This window comes from Festucalex cinctus, chromosome 14, assembly GCF_051991245.1.
Source record: "Festucalex cinctus isolate MCC-2025b chromosome 14, RoL_Fcin_1.0, whole genome shotgun sequence".
Lineage (NCBI taxonomy): Eukaryota > Metazoa > Chordata > Actinopteri > Syngnathiformes > Syngnathidae > Festucalex > Festucalex cinctus.
This window is the reverse complement of record NC_135424.1, coordinates 1359528-1378971: the sequence shown is the minus strand read 5'-3', so window position 1 is coordinate 1378971 and position 19444 is coordinate 1359528. Positions and strand designations below refer to the sequence as shown.

The 19444-nt window shown below is 40.1% G+C and overlaps 3 protein-coding genes across 6 annotated transcripts in view; 2 read left to right on the top strand and 1 right to left on the bottom strand.

Annotated features, from left to right (window-relative positions):
- The window catches only part of supt3h (SPT3 homolog, SAGA and STAGA complex component), a 22860-nt gene extending 5326 nt beyond the window's left edge, over window positions 1-17534 (bottom strand). The window contains exons 1-8 of one of the 4 annotated variants that reach the window (XM_077494829.1): window positions 17407-17534; window positions 17220-17309; window positions 13727-13809; window positions 6967-7041; window positions 6737-6889; window positions 3320-3734; window positions 820-921; window positions 130-214 (exon numbers count right to left, since the gene is read on the bottom strand). In XM_077494829.1, coding sequence (XP_077350955.1) covers window positions 130-214; window positions 820-902 — 168 coding nt within the window. In that variant the 5' untranslated portion in view covers window positions 903-921; window positions 3320-3734; window positions 6737-6889; ... (2 more) ...; window positions 17220-17309; window positions 17407-17534. Of the gene's footprint in view, window positions 1-129; window positions 215-819; window positions 922-1387; window positions 1655-3319; window positions 3735-6736; window positions 6890-6966; window positions 7042-13726; window positions 13810-14401; window positions 14471-14551; window positions 15035-17219; window positions 17310-17406 lie in introns of those variants that run through there. The other 3 variants (XM_077494830.1, XM_077494831.1, XM_077494828.1) reach the window with 3 other exon arrangements.
- runx2a (RUNX family transcription factor 2a) lies at window positions 1861-3879 on the top strand. Its single transcript, XM_077494832.1, has 5 exons — window positions 1861-2042; window positions 2366-2525; window positions 2900-3004; window positions 3114-3179; window positions 3338-3879. Exons 1-5 carry the CDS (start codon window positions 1869-1871, stop codon window positions 3697-3699), a joined length of 867 nt encoding a protein of 288 aa, XP_077350958.1. The 5' UTR covers window positions 1861-1868; the 3' UTR covers window positions 3700-3879.
- gja5b (gap junction protein, alpha 5b) lies at window positions 10546-19444 on the top strand. The gene is made up of 7 exons (XM_077494827.1): window positions 10546-10878; window positions 14083-14206; window positions 14883-15047; window positions 16223-16504; window positions 17251-17316; window positions 17389-17537; window positions 18500-19444. The coding sequence occupies exons 2-7, from the start codon at window positions 14138-14140 to the stop codon at window positions 19005-19007; spliced, it is 1239 nt and encodes a 412-aa protein (XP_077350953.1). The 5' UTR covers window positions 10546-10878; window positions 14083-14137; the 3' UTR covers window positions 19008-19444.

Below are 19444 nucleotides of genomic sequence, written 5' to 3'. Positions count from 1 at the left end.
ATTTTGAAATGTCTGACTTTTTTTTTTGAAGAAAAAATGTTTCACAAACCTTAGTAAATAGAAACAATGGGAAACAAATGAAGACACTTCCAATATACATGTGCGTGTATATATAAAAGAGTGCGTTACCATGGTGATGAGCTGCGTATGCACAATGTCCTCCACCAGAGCTGCCGTCTCGTGCAGCGGCCTGCGAGCGTCTCCCAGGGCAAACCTGACACACACACACACAGGTGAGTCATCCACATTTGGACAAACCTCCCATTTGCATGTCGGGAAAGCAGTTCCAGACAGGACATTAAGCCACAAAAGGTGAAAACCACATCCTCGGACATCCATTCTCATCTTTCCCCGGCCCGCCCCCTCGCCGCCGCCATTGGCCGTCGGCAGCCGTCAATCGCACAGCCGAGAGGGACTCGAGTTTGAGGTTTGAGAGGTTCGCGCTGAGGCTTGGGCTTCGGTTTTGGGGTTGACTTGGTCACGGGCGTCTCTGACCACCGACGACACACCAGGTGAGTAACACGCACACGCGCGCACACCAGCATGTGGTGTTTGTGTAAATTACATCTTCAAATCCATATAATCCTTATCAACTTTTGAAAAACATTTTTGACAAAACGTACCCTTTTCTCCTTTTAATCATAAAAGCGTTTCAAATGATATTTGATGACTAAGCAGTGTCATGCTCGTCAACAGGCCGACATGGCTTCAAACAGTCTCTTTGGCGCCACCGGACCCACACTCGACACAGGTGTGTGATCAAAAAAAGGAAAGAAGAAACTGAGATTGAATGTGTGTTTTTGTGTGTCGTACTCATACATCATGCCCTGTATCTCGGGTATGAAACTGGTCCTGGATGCAGCAGGACGTTCTCGGGAGCCGGCGATGGTCGATCCAGCCATGTGATCACAAACTCTGATCCTAAATAAAAACATCAACACACAATTTTAGATTAGCACGTTTTCATCAATGTCACAGATTTAAAACACGACATGTTTAGTGTAATTGGCAACATTTTTTCATTTTTGTCCCACCACTGTTGACAAAAATAAATACTTTTTTTTTGCGGTTTGTTTTAGTTATCATTAATAGATCACACTCAGGCTGAGTCAAACGCCAAAAACAACAACATAGGACGACAGTATTGAGGCAACACACGCACACAAACACACACACTGGCAGGTGTTTTAACCGCAATGCTTCCCCACCGGTAGTAAAATCTGAATAATGAAAACGACGCAGTTCCCCCGTATTCAAAAACTGCGGTTAGTGTCATGAGTGCTCCATTAAAAAAAAGAAAAACAAAGAAAAGCCAGACGAAGACAAAGACATGACGGCGGAGGGAAACAAAGAAGAACAAATAGAGGAAGACATCAGCAAAACTCACCAAAAAGTAAAGTTGTTGTCACACCGGCAAATCGTCGTTGTCGTTTGGGCTGTGTTTACTTCTGTGCCTAAATTCCGGCGCGCTTTGATGACGTAATTAGAATGGCCGGACGCTTGCGTACGGTAATGCAATAATTACCTTTTTATAAATCTGTTTCCAGAGAAAATACTTTAAAAAAAAAAAAAAGATTATTTTCTAAAATTAAGTACGATATTCTTCTTTTAAAAAAGGTAAAAAGTCTTATGTGAAACAAGTAAGGACTGCTTTTTTTTAAAAGTCGCTCAGTTGTATGTTTCAATTTTTCTGGAAACCTGAAAACTTCATTTGTTAATAAAAAAAAAGAAAAAAAAGAAAAAAATAAGATATATAGAAGAAACACTGAGGAAAATGTTGAAATGTTAGACAAGCTTTTTATTGAACACATATATATTATACTAATAAAAAATCATACATTTTGTGTGGTTGCCAATCAGATGCTACGATGAAGCACCGACCTGCATCCAACTTCGACCCGGACGAGACCGAAGAGTGCTATTTACCCGAACGTGGAACAGCGCCCCCCAGAGGTCTGGTGGCCACCGACAGCCCCAACTTCCTGTGCAGCAGCCTGCCGCATCACTGGCGGTGCAACAAGACCTTGCCTCGACCTTTCACTGTGAGCACGAGCCTGCCTTTCAAATGGGACTTATTATGAAAATGAGATATTTTAATGAATTGCGTCTGGAGTGCCTGCACATACAAATTAAATAACTAAGTAATTTATCTAATTATCTAAAATTGTAAACAGTGTGAGCTTTTCTACATTCCGCCCTACTGTGATGTAACAGTGGGATCATTCACATAATAACCACCTCACAAGAATCCCTGTTTGAAGCACTATTATTGTTATGATCAAAAGGCAAGCAGAGTTAGCACAGTTGAGCATTATCTTCAGATAATCATGTTGACAACCACAAAGTCAGCCATGTTGTCGTGCAGGTAGTTTCCCTGGGCGACGACGTGCCAGACGGCGCAGTGGTCACGCTGATGGCGGGAAACGACGACAACAGCAGCGGCGAGTTACGCAACGCCACGGCCACTATGAGGCGGGGACACGCCCACTTCAACGACCTCCGCTTCGTCGGCCGCAGCGGCAGAGGTTAAGTAGAAGGAAAACCAAAATAATAATGTTTTGTCTGATGGAAACTTGGCAGTTCACCAGGCTTCAAGTTGTTTATTGTCACTCACCGGTGACGTTTATTGTCAAAATAAAGAGAGAATTTCATGATGCGTATTCAAAACAAGCCACACAGCTTTGCTTTTGGAATATCTGCTAGCTTAATGCTAACAAACGATTGAGAAACTCCAAAGACCGGCTAACGAATAGCATTGAAAGTAGTAGTAGTAGTAGTTTCACTTTTTTTTTAATATAGTGTTTAATTTCTTTTAATATTTGTGACAGTTAAATTGGTAAACTGTATATAATGTATTCATTGGAATTTTCACCAGTTTTTTTTTTTTGTTCCTTTCCAGGTAAGAGCTTCACCCTGACCATCAATGTGTTGACCACGCCCCCTCAGGTGGCCACGCTGCACAGGGCCATCAAGGTGACGGTGGATGGCCCGCGCATGCCCAGACGTCAGTACATGCCGCCACACAAACGACAACATAACGGAATGTACCGTAAATGTATTTTTTCCAGCTCAGTAGTATTGAAGCCATTTTTTTTGTTTTATGTCTCTTCCAGGACAGCGTGAGAAAGAAGTGCAGTCAGCACTTTTCAGGTCCTCCAGCTGCAGTGTGGTATCATCAGGTAAAAAGCACACTTAAAAAATAAATAAATAAATAAATAAAAATGAATGAATTCATGTTTTTGTTATCTGAATTTGCATCTTTGTAACCATGGCAACGAGATTGGAAATTCACTTCGTGTAAGTTTTGTGCATAACTCACAGTCGTCGTCCCTTCCAGACTGCAGATCGTCGTCGTCATCTTCGTCCTCCCTGTGGACCGGCGAGTCTCCCCTGATGGCCGCCATGACGTCTTCTTTCCCGCCGCCTCCCAGAATGCACCAGCAGCAGCAGCAGCATCATCATCGCCAGCGCCATCCCAGCCTGGCCTACCAGCCTCCCGCCTACGCCTCCTCCTACCTCAGCTCGGCGGCCCCGCTGCCGCCGCCACCGCTCGGCCACGCCGGTCCCTTCTACTTCGGGCCCAACCAGAGCACGGGGGACGAAGGCGGCAGCGTGGCGGCGGCGGCGGCATTGAGTGCTTACATAGGAGGGGCTTGCTTTGCCCTCCGGGGGGAGGAGCCTGTGTGGAGGCCTTATTGAGACGACGTGCTCGGGAAATCTATGGAGGACCAACACTGCCAAAATGCAAATTAAATCAATGACTAAATAAATAAGTCAATGACTAAATAATTAAATGACTAAATAAATAAATTGCTAAATAAATAAATAAATGGCTAAATAAATAGCTAAATAGATAAATGACTAAATAAATAAATAAATGTTACATAAATAAATAAATGACTAAATAAATAAATAAATGGCTAAATAATTAAATGACTAAATAAATAAATGACTAAAATGACTACATAAATAAACAAATAAATGACTAAATAAATAAATGACTAAAATAAATAAACAAACGACTAAATATATAAATAAATGACTAAATAAATAAATGTCAAAATAAACGACTAAATAAATAACTAAATAAATGACTAAAATAAATAAATGACTAAAAGTGAAAATAAAACCAGATATAAAAAATATTCAAAAATTAAATCCAAATGTATTTATGTTTATTTTTGTTCTTTTTGTTTCTATTTATATTTTAAAAAAAATTTGGATATAATTTTTGAATTCTATCTCTTTTTTTTTTTAATCCATTTTTATTTTCACTTTCTGACTTTATTCTCAGAATTCCGACTTTAAAGACAAAATTCTCATTTTATTCTCAGTATTCTCACTTTAAAGGGATACTTGACCTATTGAGTCATTTTCAGCAGTAAAAAGTTAATATTTTGTCTATAATTAATGTGGTAAATTCATTATTTTTCATGTACAATTAATACCTTTAAAAAGTATTTTTTTCTACTTGCTGTAGACCGATGATGACATCACCTGTGCTGACCAATCATGGCTCAGTTTACTGAAAGTTGTCCAAAAATAAATAAATAAAACTGAGAAGCTATGGGTTTCACAAAAGTCAAAATATTTTCACCGCTACAATATATATTATTTTGATGGATTCAACATCACTTATTTTGTGCGCGCGCGCGTGTGCGTGTTTGTGTCAGCCGCGTGTCAAAGAGGAGGTGCGAGCGTTCAGATCTGGTGCGCGCCCGTGACACTGATGGTGCGCCTCCTTACAAATAAAAATAGCGTCAAGGTGACGGTGAGCCATATTTGCACGGGAGTGCTCTTGTATGGCGATGCTGTGCTACACTGACGTGATAATAGAGGTGTGAAATATGTACGCGCACGCACACACAGAAATAGCGAAGTCGAGTCAGTCAAAATGGCAAGTTGCAAAACTAATAAAGTGTGCAGAACTGTAAATGTTTGTTATGAATTGATTTTTTTCCTTTATAATTACAAAGCAATTTAAAAACAACCCGAGTTGGAACAAAGATGACAACACAGATAAAAATTCAACATAAGCTCGAAAACAATTGATCGAGAAACAATAAAACAAAAAATTAAGAACAAAACACTGGAACAGACGGAAAAGTCTTATGCCAAGTTGAGTGCCAACAAATTAAATAAGAGGTTGTTTTTTTTAGACAAGTTTAAAAAAATGAAAGTAAGCTGATTTAAAAAGCAAATTGAATCTTCAAAAAGAATTGTAAACTGCAGAGGGAGTCGGTGCAATTGGAGATACTGTATATGCTCCCTCTTACGTGCTCCAGTTAGGAGGCGAGTAGCAGCAATTTGAGCGTGTTAAAGTTAAAGGGACTGACTGATAATGAATCCATTGCATATATATAAATCTGATACATTATTATTATTATTTTCTTGAATGGCAAATCAATCGGACCGTCATCAGCATAAACATGAGAAGAGAATCCACGTTTTTTTTTGTTTTTTTTTATCAGGATGGAACCCAGCAAATACAAGGAGAAAAGCAGCGGACCTAATAATGAACCTTGCGGAACACCCATAAGGCAGCGGAAGCGAAAGGGATTTAGAAATTTACCCATCTTCGTGCCAACCTGATTAAGATCTCAACCAGTCCAAAGCGGTTAATGGCCACAAGGTGCTGCTGCATGTCAACCGTGAGATTGTTTTCCACCCCATCAAACGCCGCACTCGGGTCCAGCGCATGTATCGTCCCCAGAACCCAAAAACTCTTCATGTGGTGCGGCGTTTTAAAATGAGATCAATTTCATTCTTTTCTCTGAAGATACTCACGAGAACTCTTACCTAATATTTGGAATAAGCCTTGTTACAGTTTGACAAATGAAGACAATGAAACTGTTTAAACAGGAGCAGAGTAACCGGCGGGCAGCTGTGTTTTTTTTTCTTTTTGTTTTTAAAGATCTTAAGTAGTGATAAGGATTATTTTGAGGTTTAGTTACAAAATGGAGGACGGACCCCAACATGAAAGCCAATTATTATTTTGAGGATTTTGTCAACTCAACCTGAGACCCCGCCCTTGTTGCACTTTTCTTTTGATCGCTTTTAACTCATTCACTCGCCGCCATTTTCACATTTCGCAATCCCGTACGCTCCCGGCTGTTTGACTGAATTTTGACTGATTTTGCAAGGCCCACAGAATATTGTGTTCAATTGCTATAAAAGCACGGAACCTACCAAAAGAACGATTAAAGTCTCTTCTTTCATCAGGAAAAAAAATTGTGTTTCTATCTCTTTCCGTTTTGCAGCAATTGGCATTAGAATATAGCTAAGTTTCATCAGTTTTCACAAATCTATTTAAAATTGTAAGTAATTTAGCTTTTTTCTAGATGGCCCTGGTTGATCTCCTTTGCTCTGCTGCCACCTGCTGGCCGTTTGTGTAATAACTACCATTTCTGCAACCGTTCTTTGCAGTTGAGAGGCTGCATCAAAGCCTTCTGTATACTCTAGCATAAAAAACAAAAAAACGTATAAATACGTCTTTGGGACACTTAAAACATTTTAAAAAATACGTATTTACACGTTATTGGGAGCAAATGAGTTAACTGTGTTGTGTTGATTATCTTCCATTTGTGTTATCTAAAAGAATTCACGTGCAACACGTTGTTGCGCGCGTGGTTGTTAAGTGTTCACCAAATGAAGTGGAGTTGAGTTGAGTTTCAACCTTAACAATGTTTAACATGTTTTTTTTTTTCCCGGTGTATGAAAGGACTTACAATATTACCTGTGGGGTTAATAAAGTTTGCGCCTGGAGAAGGGTCATTCTACAGGACAGTTGACTTATTTCTTTCTCGGCTTCTTTGGCAAGACTTTCTGGCGTTGTCACTTGAGAAGTCATGCATGGGCATCGCCGTGCCAATGTGTTGGGGCAACAAGCCTTCAAGGAGACACTGGTTAACTATCTTTAAAAAAATAAATAAAATCAAGACTGGTCACAGGATGCGTTCAACTCACTTGATGGCAAACAAAAGTTTGGAAGATAGTGGCAGTTCTTCTTCTTCTTCTTCTTCTTCCAAAAGAAGCTTCAAGCTGTTGAAGAAATTTGACACCCCACCAAAAAAATAAATACATGAATAAATTATAAAAAGAAAATAAAACAGAAAAATTTCAACATTAATCAAAAAACAACCCACTGCTCCCCAAAAAAGTCAGAAAACAACAGAATGCAATACGCTTCCATACATTTGAAAAATTACGACAGTTTTTTTTGGGCGTTTTTTTTCTCTCGCACCAACACATAATAATAATAATAATAATATGTTTATTTTGCTTTTCAAAATACTCAAAGATGCTTACCAGCTAGTCCATTGAATTATTTTTGTATGTTTGTCAGAGAATTATTTTCTATTTTTTTTTCAAATATTTTTGTTTTGTTTTTCGAAATACTTTTTTCTGTTTTCTGAAATTTCCCCCATTTTTCAGAATAATTTGTTTTGAATGACAGAAAAAAACAGAAAAATCCCAAACCAGAAAAAAAAAATCATTTTTTTAAGAAAAAAAAAAAAAAACTGAAAATTTTCAACATTACTAAATAAACAACCCCCTGCCCCCCAAAAAAGTTCAGAAAAAAAGTTTTTTTTCCCCCCCAACAGAATGCAATACACTTCCATACATTTGAAAAATCACAAGTTTTTTTTCTCGCACCAACACATAATAATGATAATAATAATAATAATAATAATAACAATACATTTATTTTGCTTTTCAAAATACTCAAAGACGCTTAACAGGTAGTCCAAGAAAAAAGAACAAGGACAATGATAAAATCAGTACAAAAAGCTTAAAAAAGAAATAGTCCAAAACATTAAATCATTACATTTTTTAACGTGGGGTTTTGTGTATAGAATTTTGAGAGGAAATTACTTCAAATCGAATTTGAAGAAGGCTGTAACACACCACAATGTTCTTTTTTTTTTTTTTTTTTAATGCAGCAAATTTGTCTGACATTCATTGCAAAATGTCAGTCCATCTTGGATCGTAACATAACAAAATGTGGAAAAAAGTGAAGCAGTATGAATAATTTTGCAGATGCGCCGTATGTGCCAAAACATCAGCAGAGTAACCACAAAGCGAGGTTTCAACCTTATCGGCTGATCTTCCGGCGACTTGTGCTTTTGAATAGCTTTTCTTTTGATGGAGCACGTCGCAAATAAAAACACAATCGAGCTTCTGTCATTAGGCAAAAGCGCTCGCGGCCATGTTCTCAAACTTTTCGAGTCACATGGCGCAACCGCCGCTGAAATCGATTAAGCGGGGACGTCCTTCTGCAATCGGCTCGCGCGCGCGCATATGCCGACGCGCGCGCGCGCGGGGCCTGCGGGGACGCGGGGGGGCCCTTCAGCGCCGTCACAAGTTCTTGTGCGAGATTTAAAAAAAGACACGTTGAAGTTTTTATCTTGATTGCCGTGCGACATTGACAACATTTCTTTGTTCTCGCCGCCATGGAGCGACCTGTGGTCGTTAATCTCTCTTTCCTAGCAAAGGGTCACTTGCAAACGCTGGGGCACAATTTATCGGATATGTCATCGTTCAAATTCAGAAGTTGGGGCGGCACGGTGGACGACTGGTTAGCACGTTCGCCTCCCGGTACTGAGGGCGGAAGATCGAGTCCGGGCCTCGGCCTTCCTGGAAGGAGTTCGCACGTCCTCCCCGTGCCTGGGTGGCTTTTTTCCGGGTACTCCGGTCTCCTCCCACATTTCAAAGACACGTGTGCTACTACTATATGGGCTGATTGTTCAAATGTAACACATTCTTCAAACCTTAATATGAAACCTTAACACTGGCTTCGGAAAACCCGAAGCTTAGCTTGGAAAACTTAAACAATGGCTGGAAACCCTCATTTGAAACTCAAATCCTGGCTTGAAAACCGCACCTGAAACCCTACCTTTGGCTTCAAACCATAACCCTGCCTTTAAAAGGGGAAGCCAAGTCAAAAATGGTCTTTACAATCACGTCTTCTCTTTCTCTGCGCTCGTCTAAACTCGCCGTTCTGATCACGACGGCTCGGATGCTTGTTATTGACTGAATAAATACTATGCTTTGAAATCAATGAATATAATTTGTATGCGTCATGATTTCAATATCAATCAAAACAATTGTGATTAGGATATTTTTTTTTTCTTACATCACAACGTCACACGACTAAACCCAGAAACCAGGTGAGCGCTAATGGTCGTTTTCAGTTTGGCAGCAAGTGTCAGTCCAAAACAAAATGGCCGCCCCCTGAAACGGGTGCACCGCCTTGAAAACGAAGCGTCTTCGTGTTTCCGGGAGAAAGTTTCCACTCCCAAACGAACTCTCTTGACGTTAGCACAATAGCGTGTAGACCGCCGATCCAAACGACCTTCAGGTAGCATTCGCGCCATAGAAAAATGCCGCCGGCTTTGTGGCCCGCTTCCCAATTACTCACTCACACACACGCATACGCATACAAGAAGGCCAGCGTTGGGGGAACCGGCGGCCTGATAAGAAAAGAGCGACAAGGAGGGAATGCTGGGCCTGGACCCCGAGCCATTGTGTCCTCGTACAATATACGACTTCCTCTCCGCGACGGACGCTACACACACGATAACACGATCGAACAAACACGCATATACGAGCGTTGCGAACAACAGCGACATGGCACCAGGAGAAACTTCCTTTGGAGACAAGGCCCAGCCAAGGGAGGCGGAGGGGGTGAGAGGGGGGGGGGGGGGGGGGGGGGGGGGGCAGAGAGAGAAACAAAGAGCGAGAGAAATAGAGAGAGGATAGAGAGAGAGAAAGAGAGATAAAAACAGAGAGTGAGAAAGAGAGCGACAGAGAGAGACAGAGAGAGAAACAAAGAGTAAGAGAAATAGAGCGAGAGAAGGAGAGAGAGAAAGAGGGAGTGCGATAGAGAGAGAGAGAGAGAGAGAGAGAGAGAGAGAGAGAGAGAGAGAGAGAGAGAGAGAGAGAAAGGGGAGAGAGAGTCAGACAGAGAGAAAAAGAGAGTAAAAGAGAGAAAGAAACAAAGAGTGAGGGAAACAGAGAGAGAGAGAGAGAGAGAGAAGGAGAGAGAGAAAGAGAGAGAAATAGAGAGAGTGAGAAAGAAAGAGAGAGCGATAGAGAAAGACAGAGAGAGAAAGAGAGAGACAGAGACAGAAACAGAGAAAGAAAGAAAGAGCGAGAGAAATAGAGAGAGGATAGAGAGAGAGAGAGAGAAACAGAGAGTGAGAAAGAGAGCGAGAGAAGGAAAGAGAGAAAGAGGGAGTGCGATAGAGAGAGAGAGAGAAAGAGAGAGAGAGAGAGAGAGAGAGAGAATGAGAGAAAGAGAGAGAAAAACAGAGAGTGAGAAAGAGAGCGACAGAGAGAGACAGAGAGAGAAACAAAGAGTAAGAGAAATAGAGCGAGAGAAGGAGAGAGAGAAAGAGGGAGTGCGATAGAGAGAGAGAGAGAGAGAGAGAAAGAGAGAGAGAGAGAGAGAGAGAGAAAGAGAGAGAGAAAGGGGGAGAGAGAGACAGAGAGAAAAAGAGAGAAAAAGAGAGAAAGAAACAAAGAGTGAGGGAAACAGAGAGAGAGAAAGAGAGAGAGAGAGAGAGCGAGTGCTCCAAAAGTGTCCTCCGACGTCCCGTCTCTCTCACACACACCAAGTGTGCCGTCCTCATCACTCACAAGTCACTCAAGACTGAAAACTTTTCGCTGACTTTCTCTCACTTGGCGGCGACTTCATTTTTGGACAAAAGTAATCCGGAACGCCGGCGAGGTGTTTTCATTTCACAGGTGTTCTCGCTGCACTTCGCTCCTTCCCGCCTCGCTGCAACTTGCTGCTAGTTGACCCGAGTGCGACTTCAAGACCGCAATTCAGCTTGCATCATCATCATCATCATCATCATCATCATCAGGTAGTTGGTATGTATCTGCAACACACGCACACACTTCAAGGGATATTGAACTCATTGAGCCATTTTTCAACAATAATAAGTTCATATTTCGTCTCGAACGAGAGAAATGACATCACGGGTGCAATCACGGCTCACTTGCTCATCTGGCGTTAGCAAACCGAGCCGTGATTGGTCGTTACCTGAGCACGCGTGATGTCATTTTTAGTCGACGGCAAGTGGCAACATTTAATTGCGCGTGAAAAATAATGACGTCATCAAATTGATTTTTGACAAAATATGAACTTCTGGCTAAATGAGACAAGTCACCCTTTTTTAAAAAAAAAAAGTAACTAATTGTTTTTTTTTGTTTTTTGTTTTTTTTACGTTTATAGTAGGAGTGTGACGATATATCGATATCATGATAAATTGTGATACTTTGTCTCCCGACAGATTATCGATACACCTACCCAAGTATCACGATATTTGTAGTTCATATACAGCCACTATAACGGCCCCATTGTTTATTACTTATTGAGCATTTACTTGGCGGGCCACTAGGGGGAGCACCTCATAAGAGTGGCGGGGAAATGGACGCAAGTTTTCAGGCAAAGAAGACTCATTTTGCGTACGTTTCTATGAAAAATGTGTTTAATGTTTTAAAACATATTTCACGTTTCGACTTTTTGACGCACACAATTTCTGAGGAATATTAATATTGATTTCATTAGATTTAGCATTTGAGTCATTCAGAAGACATTGTTTGTCTGTTCAGAAGACATTTGTTTGTATTTGTTAAAAAAATATACACTTAAAGTACTCACTGTGAAGAAGACACCAGTTTTAATTTTGTGTTTCAGTGATGGTACAAAAAGAAACGATTTTCTCATTGAAAAAAAACAAACAGTTGATGTCTTGAGTGAATCGTGTTTTATTGCACCTGTAAATCAAGCTTTTATTTGCCAATCACAAAGAAAATACAAGTTTTCTATATTTTCCCATGGCCACGTGAGAAAAAATAAATAAATTCTGAAGTGATTATGGTTGACAACAAGTTGCTTTTTTTCGAAGACACAAACCAAAGAGTTCAAAGTCGTATGAAATGTGCGCAAATCATCGCTTTGCCAGCACAAACACACACACAAACAAACAATTCATAACTTTCAAAACGTGGCATAATTAAAAAAAAAAAAAAAAAAAAAGAGTTTTGTTCTGGTGGTAATTGCTGTGCAAGTTGGTTTCAAGTGGTTTTGAAGATTTTGTATGTTATCTCTCGATGCTAAAATTGCTCATAAACACGAGGTTACGTTCACTAACATTTTCATTTTTCTCATATTAAAAAAAACCCAAACACCCTGAGGTGCGAGCGAGAGAGAGACAGAGAGAGGGAGTGAGCGTGTTTTTGTAGCAGGACGGAGAATAATGCTGACACACAAACGGGGGTCAAGTAATAGTCTATACAAGGAAGTAATATTGTTATTAAGTATGCCAAGAGCACTTCTGAAAGACATCAACGCACACACATGCTGTACATTCAGTTGACACGTCACACATAACAGACACAATTAGCCTTGGGGTGTCCCCAAAAAAACAGGAAGGGCGGGGCTTCTAAGAAATCAAAGACGCCGTTTCAATGTTCGACTGCCATAATTAGACGATCATTCTCCCGCGATGATCAATTGGAACGTCGCGTGCGCAACATCGGCGCGACACAAACGTTCAAATGTGCTGAGAATTCGTTTCGCAAAGGATAACAAACAGTTTGTGTGGTCAAAATTAATAAGTTTCCATTGCGGAGTGGAATTCTAGTGGCTTGCGTTGGTACACAAATAGCAGCGAGAAAAAAAAAGAAAAAAAAAGACTCGTGCGTGTGCTTGTGGGAGTGGATGTTTCCCTTCCCAAGAGGGCGACGGGGGCGAGTGTGGGAACCAAAAAAGTGAAGCTTAAAAAAAGTCCGATGAGGAGCAAACATTAAATAAATGTAAGGGTGGGAACCTCGGCGTACCTCATTGCAAAAGTCAATAAACACAAATGACTTGAATATTAAATCCAATGAAACTGTGTGCTTCAAAAAAGTCGAAAGATAAAATGTGTTTTAAAATGTTAAAATTGGAGATATTATACACATTTTTCATAGAAACGTATGGAAAACTGACTCACTTGCTTCCACAAGTAAACCTAACTGACGAGTCTTCTTCGCCTGAAGACTTCCATACATTTCCCCGCCACTCTTACGAGGCGCTGCCCCTAGTGGCCCGCCAGGTAATTGCTCAATAAGCCATGAATAATTGAGCCATTACAGTGGCTGTATATTAACTACAAATATCGCCATACTTGCACAGGCGTATCAATTATCATCATGATTTATCATGATATCGATATATAGTCACACTCCTAATTAAATGTATATATATATATATATATTAAAACTGGGCTATGTGACCCATTACATTAACCACAAATGATTCCAACACTTCTATAAAATTCTTATTCAAGGATTTTTTTTTTCATATTTAGAAGACTTCCAAGCTGTCTTAAAAAATGTGTATGATGATGTCAAAATACACCAAAAGCATACTGAAAATATTCTTATTTCATGTCTTGTTGAAATGAGTCCTGGGCCAACGGCAAGTGTGGGTTTTGTTACCATGGCGACCAGTTGGCAAAGGGTATTGCGACTAGGTGAGCGGCTTCTATTGTGGAAGCGGAGCCCAGAGTGTGGCGTGAAAAAAAAAAAAAAAAAAAAAGCAATCGTTCGTAAAGACATTAAAAGCATTTTCACCGGTAGGAGCAGCACTTCATATACTCAATTAGCTCGTCGACGTCATGTGTTGCTTATCAGGAGCCAACAGGGGGCAACGATGTGCATCTCTGCTTACCTTGAGGTGACGTCCGGCCGTGGCTTGAAAGTGGCGCTGGCTCTTGACCCAGCCTAGCCTCCCAGTCAGTTGCTGGAGAAACTCTGTGAGGGCGATGATGTAAACAAACGAGTGAATGAATGAAAAATGTACGTACAAGCTATTCAAAAGTCTTTTTAAGGTTTTCGTTTTGATGATTACAAACATGCATACTTAAAAAAATAAAATAAAAATGAGCACATGCATTCGAAAGCGCGGGCACCACCAGCGCCAAAATCCCTTTTCCAGACTCTTAATTGGACGTCACCAGCCGCATTCTTCAGCACTTCTGATTCATCTGATTCACTTTTTATTTTTTATTTTTATTTTTTTTTCAGCACTTCCTGGACGCATCGGTGGTAGCCGCCATCCAAAGAGCCCGTAAGGAAATCCATGGCAGACTGGAGTCTACTGGGAAACTTCCTGGAGGAAGTGCAGGAACACTCCACCTCCATTGGCAAGGTACACAAACACACGAGCACACACACACACACACACGTGCCTTGAGGTCCCCTGCTCAATTTATGTCAATCGAGTTCTTGTTTTGACAAAACGATGTCATATTTGAACATTTGAAAGACAGCGTACAAGCTCACAACTTAATATCATTCGTATCGCAGATCATCTTTCCCCATTGAAATGAATGTAAATGCCAACCAGTGCAAGCTGTTGACGTCACAGGGCGGCCATCTTGTTGCTCCCAACTCGCTAGCGGACTACAACAAACTATATGGCAGTCGACGAATTAGAAAAGTATATCGTTTCCTCCTGTACTAAACAAAATGAAGCAAAAAATTTATACATTACAGCGAGCAGTGACAGGAGTCGGAGGCGGAGTGTTGAAACACGGAGCAACATGGCTGCCTCGCGACCTCCTACATGACTTGGCCACCAGGGGGCAGTATAATACATACAGTTCAAAATACATACAAAGCTAGTTTTGTTAGCCTACGTACGTCGTTTTACATTGACTGTTAGCATTAGGCTAATTGTGAGGCACGGGTTCTTCCAGTTGCTATTTTTGGGTCTAATATAACATTTAATTCCGTAAAGATGACAAGAAATTGTTTTGGAAAAACGATGGGAGGGACTACAAATGCTGTGAAAGAAAAGATGACACGGAGGTTTGTGTTTGCAGGTGTGGTTGACCATCCTGTTCATCTTCCGCATCCTGGTACTCGGGACGGCGGCCGAGTCGTCCTGGGGTGACGAGCAGGAGGACTTCAACTGCGACACGGAACAGCCCGGCTGCGAGAACGTTTGCTACGACCGGGCCTTCCCCATCGCGCACATACGATACTGGGTACGCAATACGCATGCACGCAAAAGTTGTCGCCAGCATTTACACAAAATACCTATATCTTAATCAAGATTACTTTAGTTAACTAAAACTAACAACAAATACATAGAAATAAAATTCAAAAACAATTTTGTTAATGAAATAAAATAAAAACGAAAATGCTTTTTTAAAAATGAAGACTTAATGAAACTACATTTTATGTTTACAAAACGAACTATAATTATAGCAGAAATGTCCTTCGGTTTAGTCTTCGGTCATTAATTTAATGCATGAGCCTTTGGGGAATAATTTAAAATATATTTTTAAGTAGATTTAATTTGATTTTAACCAGAATAAGGACATTTGAAAGTGTGTCACACAGGAGCAACGTCATATAGCAGCAGCCAATAGAAAAGCGCCTTCTGATGACGTCGCTCTCGTTTTTTTTTTTTTTTTTAAATAAATATTGCGCACAAGTAGTACATGTTTTTTTTTTTAAACTAAAACTACTACTGAAACTAACTAAAACTAAACTAAATTTAAGCATTTATTAAATAACTAAAACTAATTAAAACTAATTAAATTAAAAAAACAAAACTCAAAATGAAATCAAAACTAACTAAAATGAAAACTTCCAAAACGATGATATCCCTGATCCTAATGTTCCTATTGATAATAATAATGATAATAATAATAATAATGATAATAATAATAATAATAATCATCATCATCATCATAATCTTCATCATCATCATCATAATAATAATATCAGTAGTTTTTCACTTTTTTGGGAAGAAGGTGAATAAATAGAATATTTATACAACACTAAAAAAAATATTCTGTTTCCTTACTGTTCCCAATGTGAGTAAAATTGTAACATTAAAACACAGGCTCCAACTAACAATTATTTTAATAATCGATGACAGTAAATATTCAATTAGTCGATGAATTTGATTGTGTTTTGTTTTTTTGTTTTTTTTTATTTTTCATTCTGAAACATAATTTCTAAATTACAGTGCGGAAAATGCACAAACATAAATTGTTAGCGGTTTGGTTTGTAAAATGCCAGAAGTAAAAGCCAATGTCTTAATTTGATGAAACATAAAAGATACGATGGACGATTTCAACAGGGTCTCTGAATGAATAATCGATTATCAAAATAGCTGTCAATAATTCACACATTCCCGTTTTGAACGCAGGTTCTGCAGATCGTGTTCGTTTCCACGCCCAGCCTGGTGTACATGGGCCACGCCATGCACACCGTGCGGCGCGAGGAGAAGCGGCGCAATCGTGAGGAGGAGGACGAGGGGGGCGACGACGACAAGGACGACGACGACCCGGGAGGGGGCGACCGGGACGAGGAGCAAGGCGGCAAGGAATCGGGAAAGGGCAAGAAGGCGGGCTTGGCGGGCAGGGTGCGCCTGAAGGGGGCGCTGCTGCAGACGTACGTGCTGAGCATCCTCATCAGGAGCATCATGGAGGTAAAAACGCTCAAATTAAACATGAAACAATAACGACATGATTTGTTTTGAACCAAACCGCAACACTTTGCCTTATGAACGTCAGCTAGCTTGATGCTAACAGGTAATGGGAAACGCAATATACAGGCTAACGAAACTAGCATTGATGTTGCAGTGTGATAAGATAAATAGATTTAAAATATTGTGAGTAACTGAGCAACTTTGTCGCAATCCTCTTCTTCTGGTATCCAATCAATGTGTGTTTGTATTATACGGTGCCCCTGGTGGCCAGGGCGCACGCAGCAGAAGGAGCAGCACAATGTCAATAGAGATTGAAGCATGAAATGATGATGCACAATTTGTTGAATTCTTTAAATTCCATTGAATTGTTATGACTGTATGAAGTATAAATATTAGGCTCAATTAACTCATTCACTCCCAGCCATTTTCAGTGAAGTTGTTTGTTGTGAAGTTGTTTTCATCATGGCCCTGGTTGATCTCTTATACTCTTCTGCCACCTGCTAGCCGTTTTTGTAATTAACCATTTTTCTTACCCATAATTTACAGTTGAGAGGCTGCATCAAAGGATTCTGTATGCTCTAGCATTAAAAAAAAACAAAAACAAAACAAAACATAAAAACGTATAAACACGTCTTTGGGACACTTAATACATTTAAAATAGAACGTATTTATACGTTATTGGGAGCGAATGAGTTAATAAATAAAAATGAAGTACCTGACTGTAATTGTCGTGTTGGTTCATGCAGGTGGTGTTCTTGTGCCTGCAGTACTTCCTGTATGGAATATTCCTCCACCCTCTCTATGTCTGCAAGGTAAAAAACAAAACATTAATTTCAAGTTATATTTTCTATTAAGCACCATCATGTGTGTGCGTGTGATTATAGGCCTGGCCGTGTCCCCACCTGGTCAACTGTTACGTGTCGCGTCCCACGGAGAAGAACGTGTTCATCGTGTTCATGTTGGCCGTGTCGGGCGTGTCGCTGGTGCTGAGCGTGCTGGAGCTCCACCACCTGGCCTGGAGGCACTGCTGCAGGTATTCAAGCACAAAGCACAGGATTATTTTTCTCTCACTTGCACATGTTACGCATCATCAACTGGCCAAACTGCTCGTCAAAGCATTAGTTGGAAAAATTGAAAATTCATTTCATTATTATTATTATTTTTTTACTTTGTTCTTGGAATATCAAAAACCTTTTCCCTCAAAAAATCTAACTTTATTCAAGGTTTGTTACAACCTTTTCTGTTCAAAACGTAAAAACAAAATTCTCACTCACTGAAATCTGACTTTTTTCTTCTCTAATAAATCCCAAATTAATTTTAATAATATTACAAACTCCTTGTTTAAAAAAAAAAAAAAGGACTTCATTTTTGGAAAAATTTTGACTTTTTTTCCTATAAAAATATATTTTTTTGTTTTTTGTTGTAATACAACTTTTTTTCTTGGGAAAAAAAATGTCAATTTATTATTTTGTTCTTATGAAATTTTGATTGATTGATTATTGTTAAATTACATTATATATATATATATATATATATATATATATATATATATATATATATATATATATATATATATATAATTATTATTATTGGTTATTTTCATAATCTTACAAACTTATTGTTAAAAAAAAGGACTTCATAAAGAATTGTGTCTGTTATTCTTACACTACAATTGTTTCTAAACAATATATTTTCTGGAAAAAAAATCCTTCCAACAAACAATTGCTTTATTTGTGAGATTGCAATATTTTTTGTTTTTTTTTTAATTGTGAAATTACCATTTTATTGTACATTTTCTCCTTTGTGCATTCCAAGCCATGTTCAATGCTAATATTTCAGCTGCTCTTACTATATACTTATAGAAAATGATTTCTGCCATTTTTTTTTTAAATAAATATTTTTAAGTGTTTTTTTTCCCATTTTTTTGGCTTTTTTTAAAACTGGTTCCACACTAACAATGTGTAATTAAAAAAAACATCCTCTTTATCTTCGCAGACGCTTTTTGGCGTCAAGGAAGTCAGCGAGCGCCAAAGAGTCACCCGAATCCAAACAAGTCCCCTTGTCCCCGTCGCCGCCGCCTCCGCCGCCGCCGCCCACCCCGCCTCCCGAATTCAGCCAGTGCGTGATCGGCTCCTCCCACTTCCTGGCGCTGCCCTTCCCCAACCACCGTCTGGCCCACCAGCAGAACTCGGTCAACATGGCGGCCGAGCAGCACAAGATGGCGGCGGCGGCGGCGGCCGGGCGCGGCGACAGCCCGCCGCAGATGAGCTGCTACTCGGCCGGCTGGCGCGGACCCGCCGACGTGGCCGCCTGCTACGACGCCGCCGCCGGCTGCCTGCGCATCCAAGACGCCGGCGGCGCTGCCGAGCGTCTGCTGCTGTGCGCCAACGCCGCCGCCAACGCCGCCGCCGCCGAGGCCGTGGCCAGCCACAAGGACAAACGGCGACTCAGCAAAACCAGCGGCGCCAGCAGCCGAACGCGAGCCGACGACCTCGCCATCTGACGGCAGTCAGCTCCCGGCTTCAACTTGTGACGCGGCCGATCAACACTGCGGCCCTTCATGAGCGAGCCTCCGAGGAGCATTCCAAAAAAAAAAAAAAAAAACTGACTCAAACCACAATGGTGGGAATCAGGCTACACATTCTTTTTTTCTTTTTTTAGGTTTGAAAAGACAAACAAGAGCGGCTGCATGTAGATCACAACACAATTCTACAGGATTACAAAAGGTCATGGAGAAGGTCAAATGCTCGTTTGGTAGCACATCGCAATAGCAAGGAACCAAATAAAATAACTAAACAGCATCTGGAGCACTTCACATATCAATATTCATCTTATAATCTAACAAAAACAGAAAATGCATCCTCAATAGAGAGGATGACTTTTAAAATAATTATAATTATTAACTAATTAACTAATATATATATATATATATATATATAT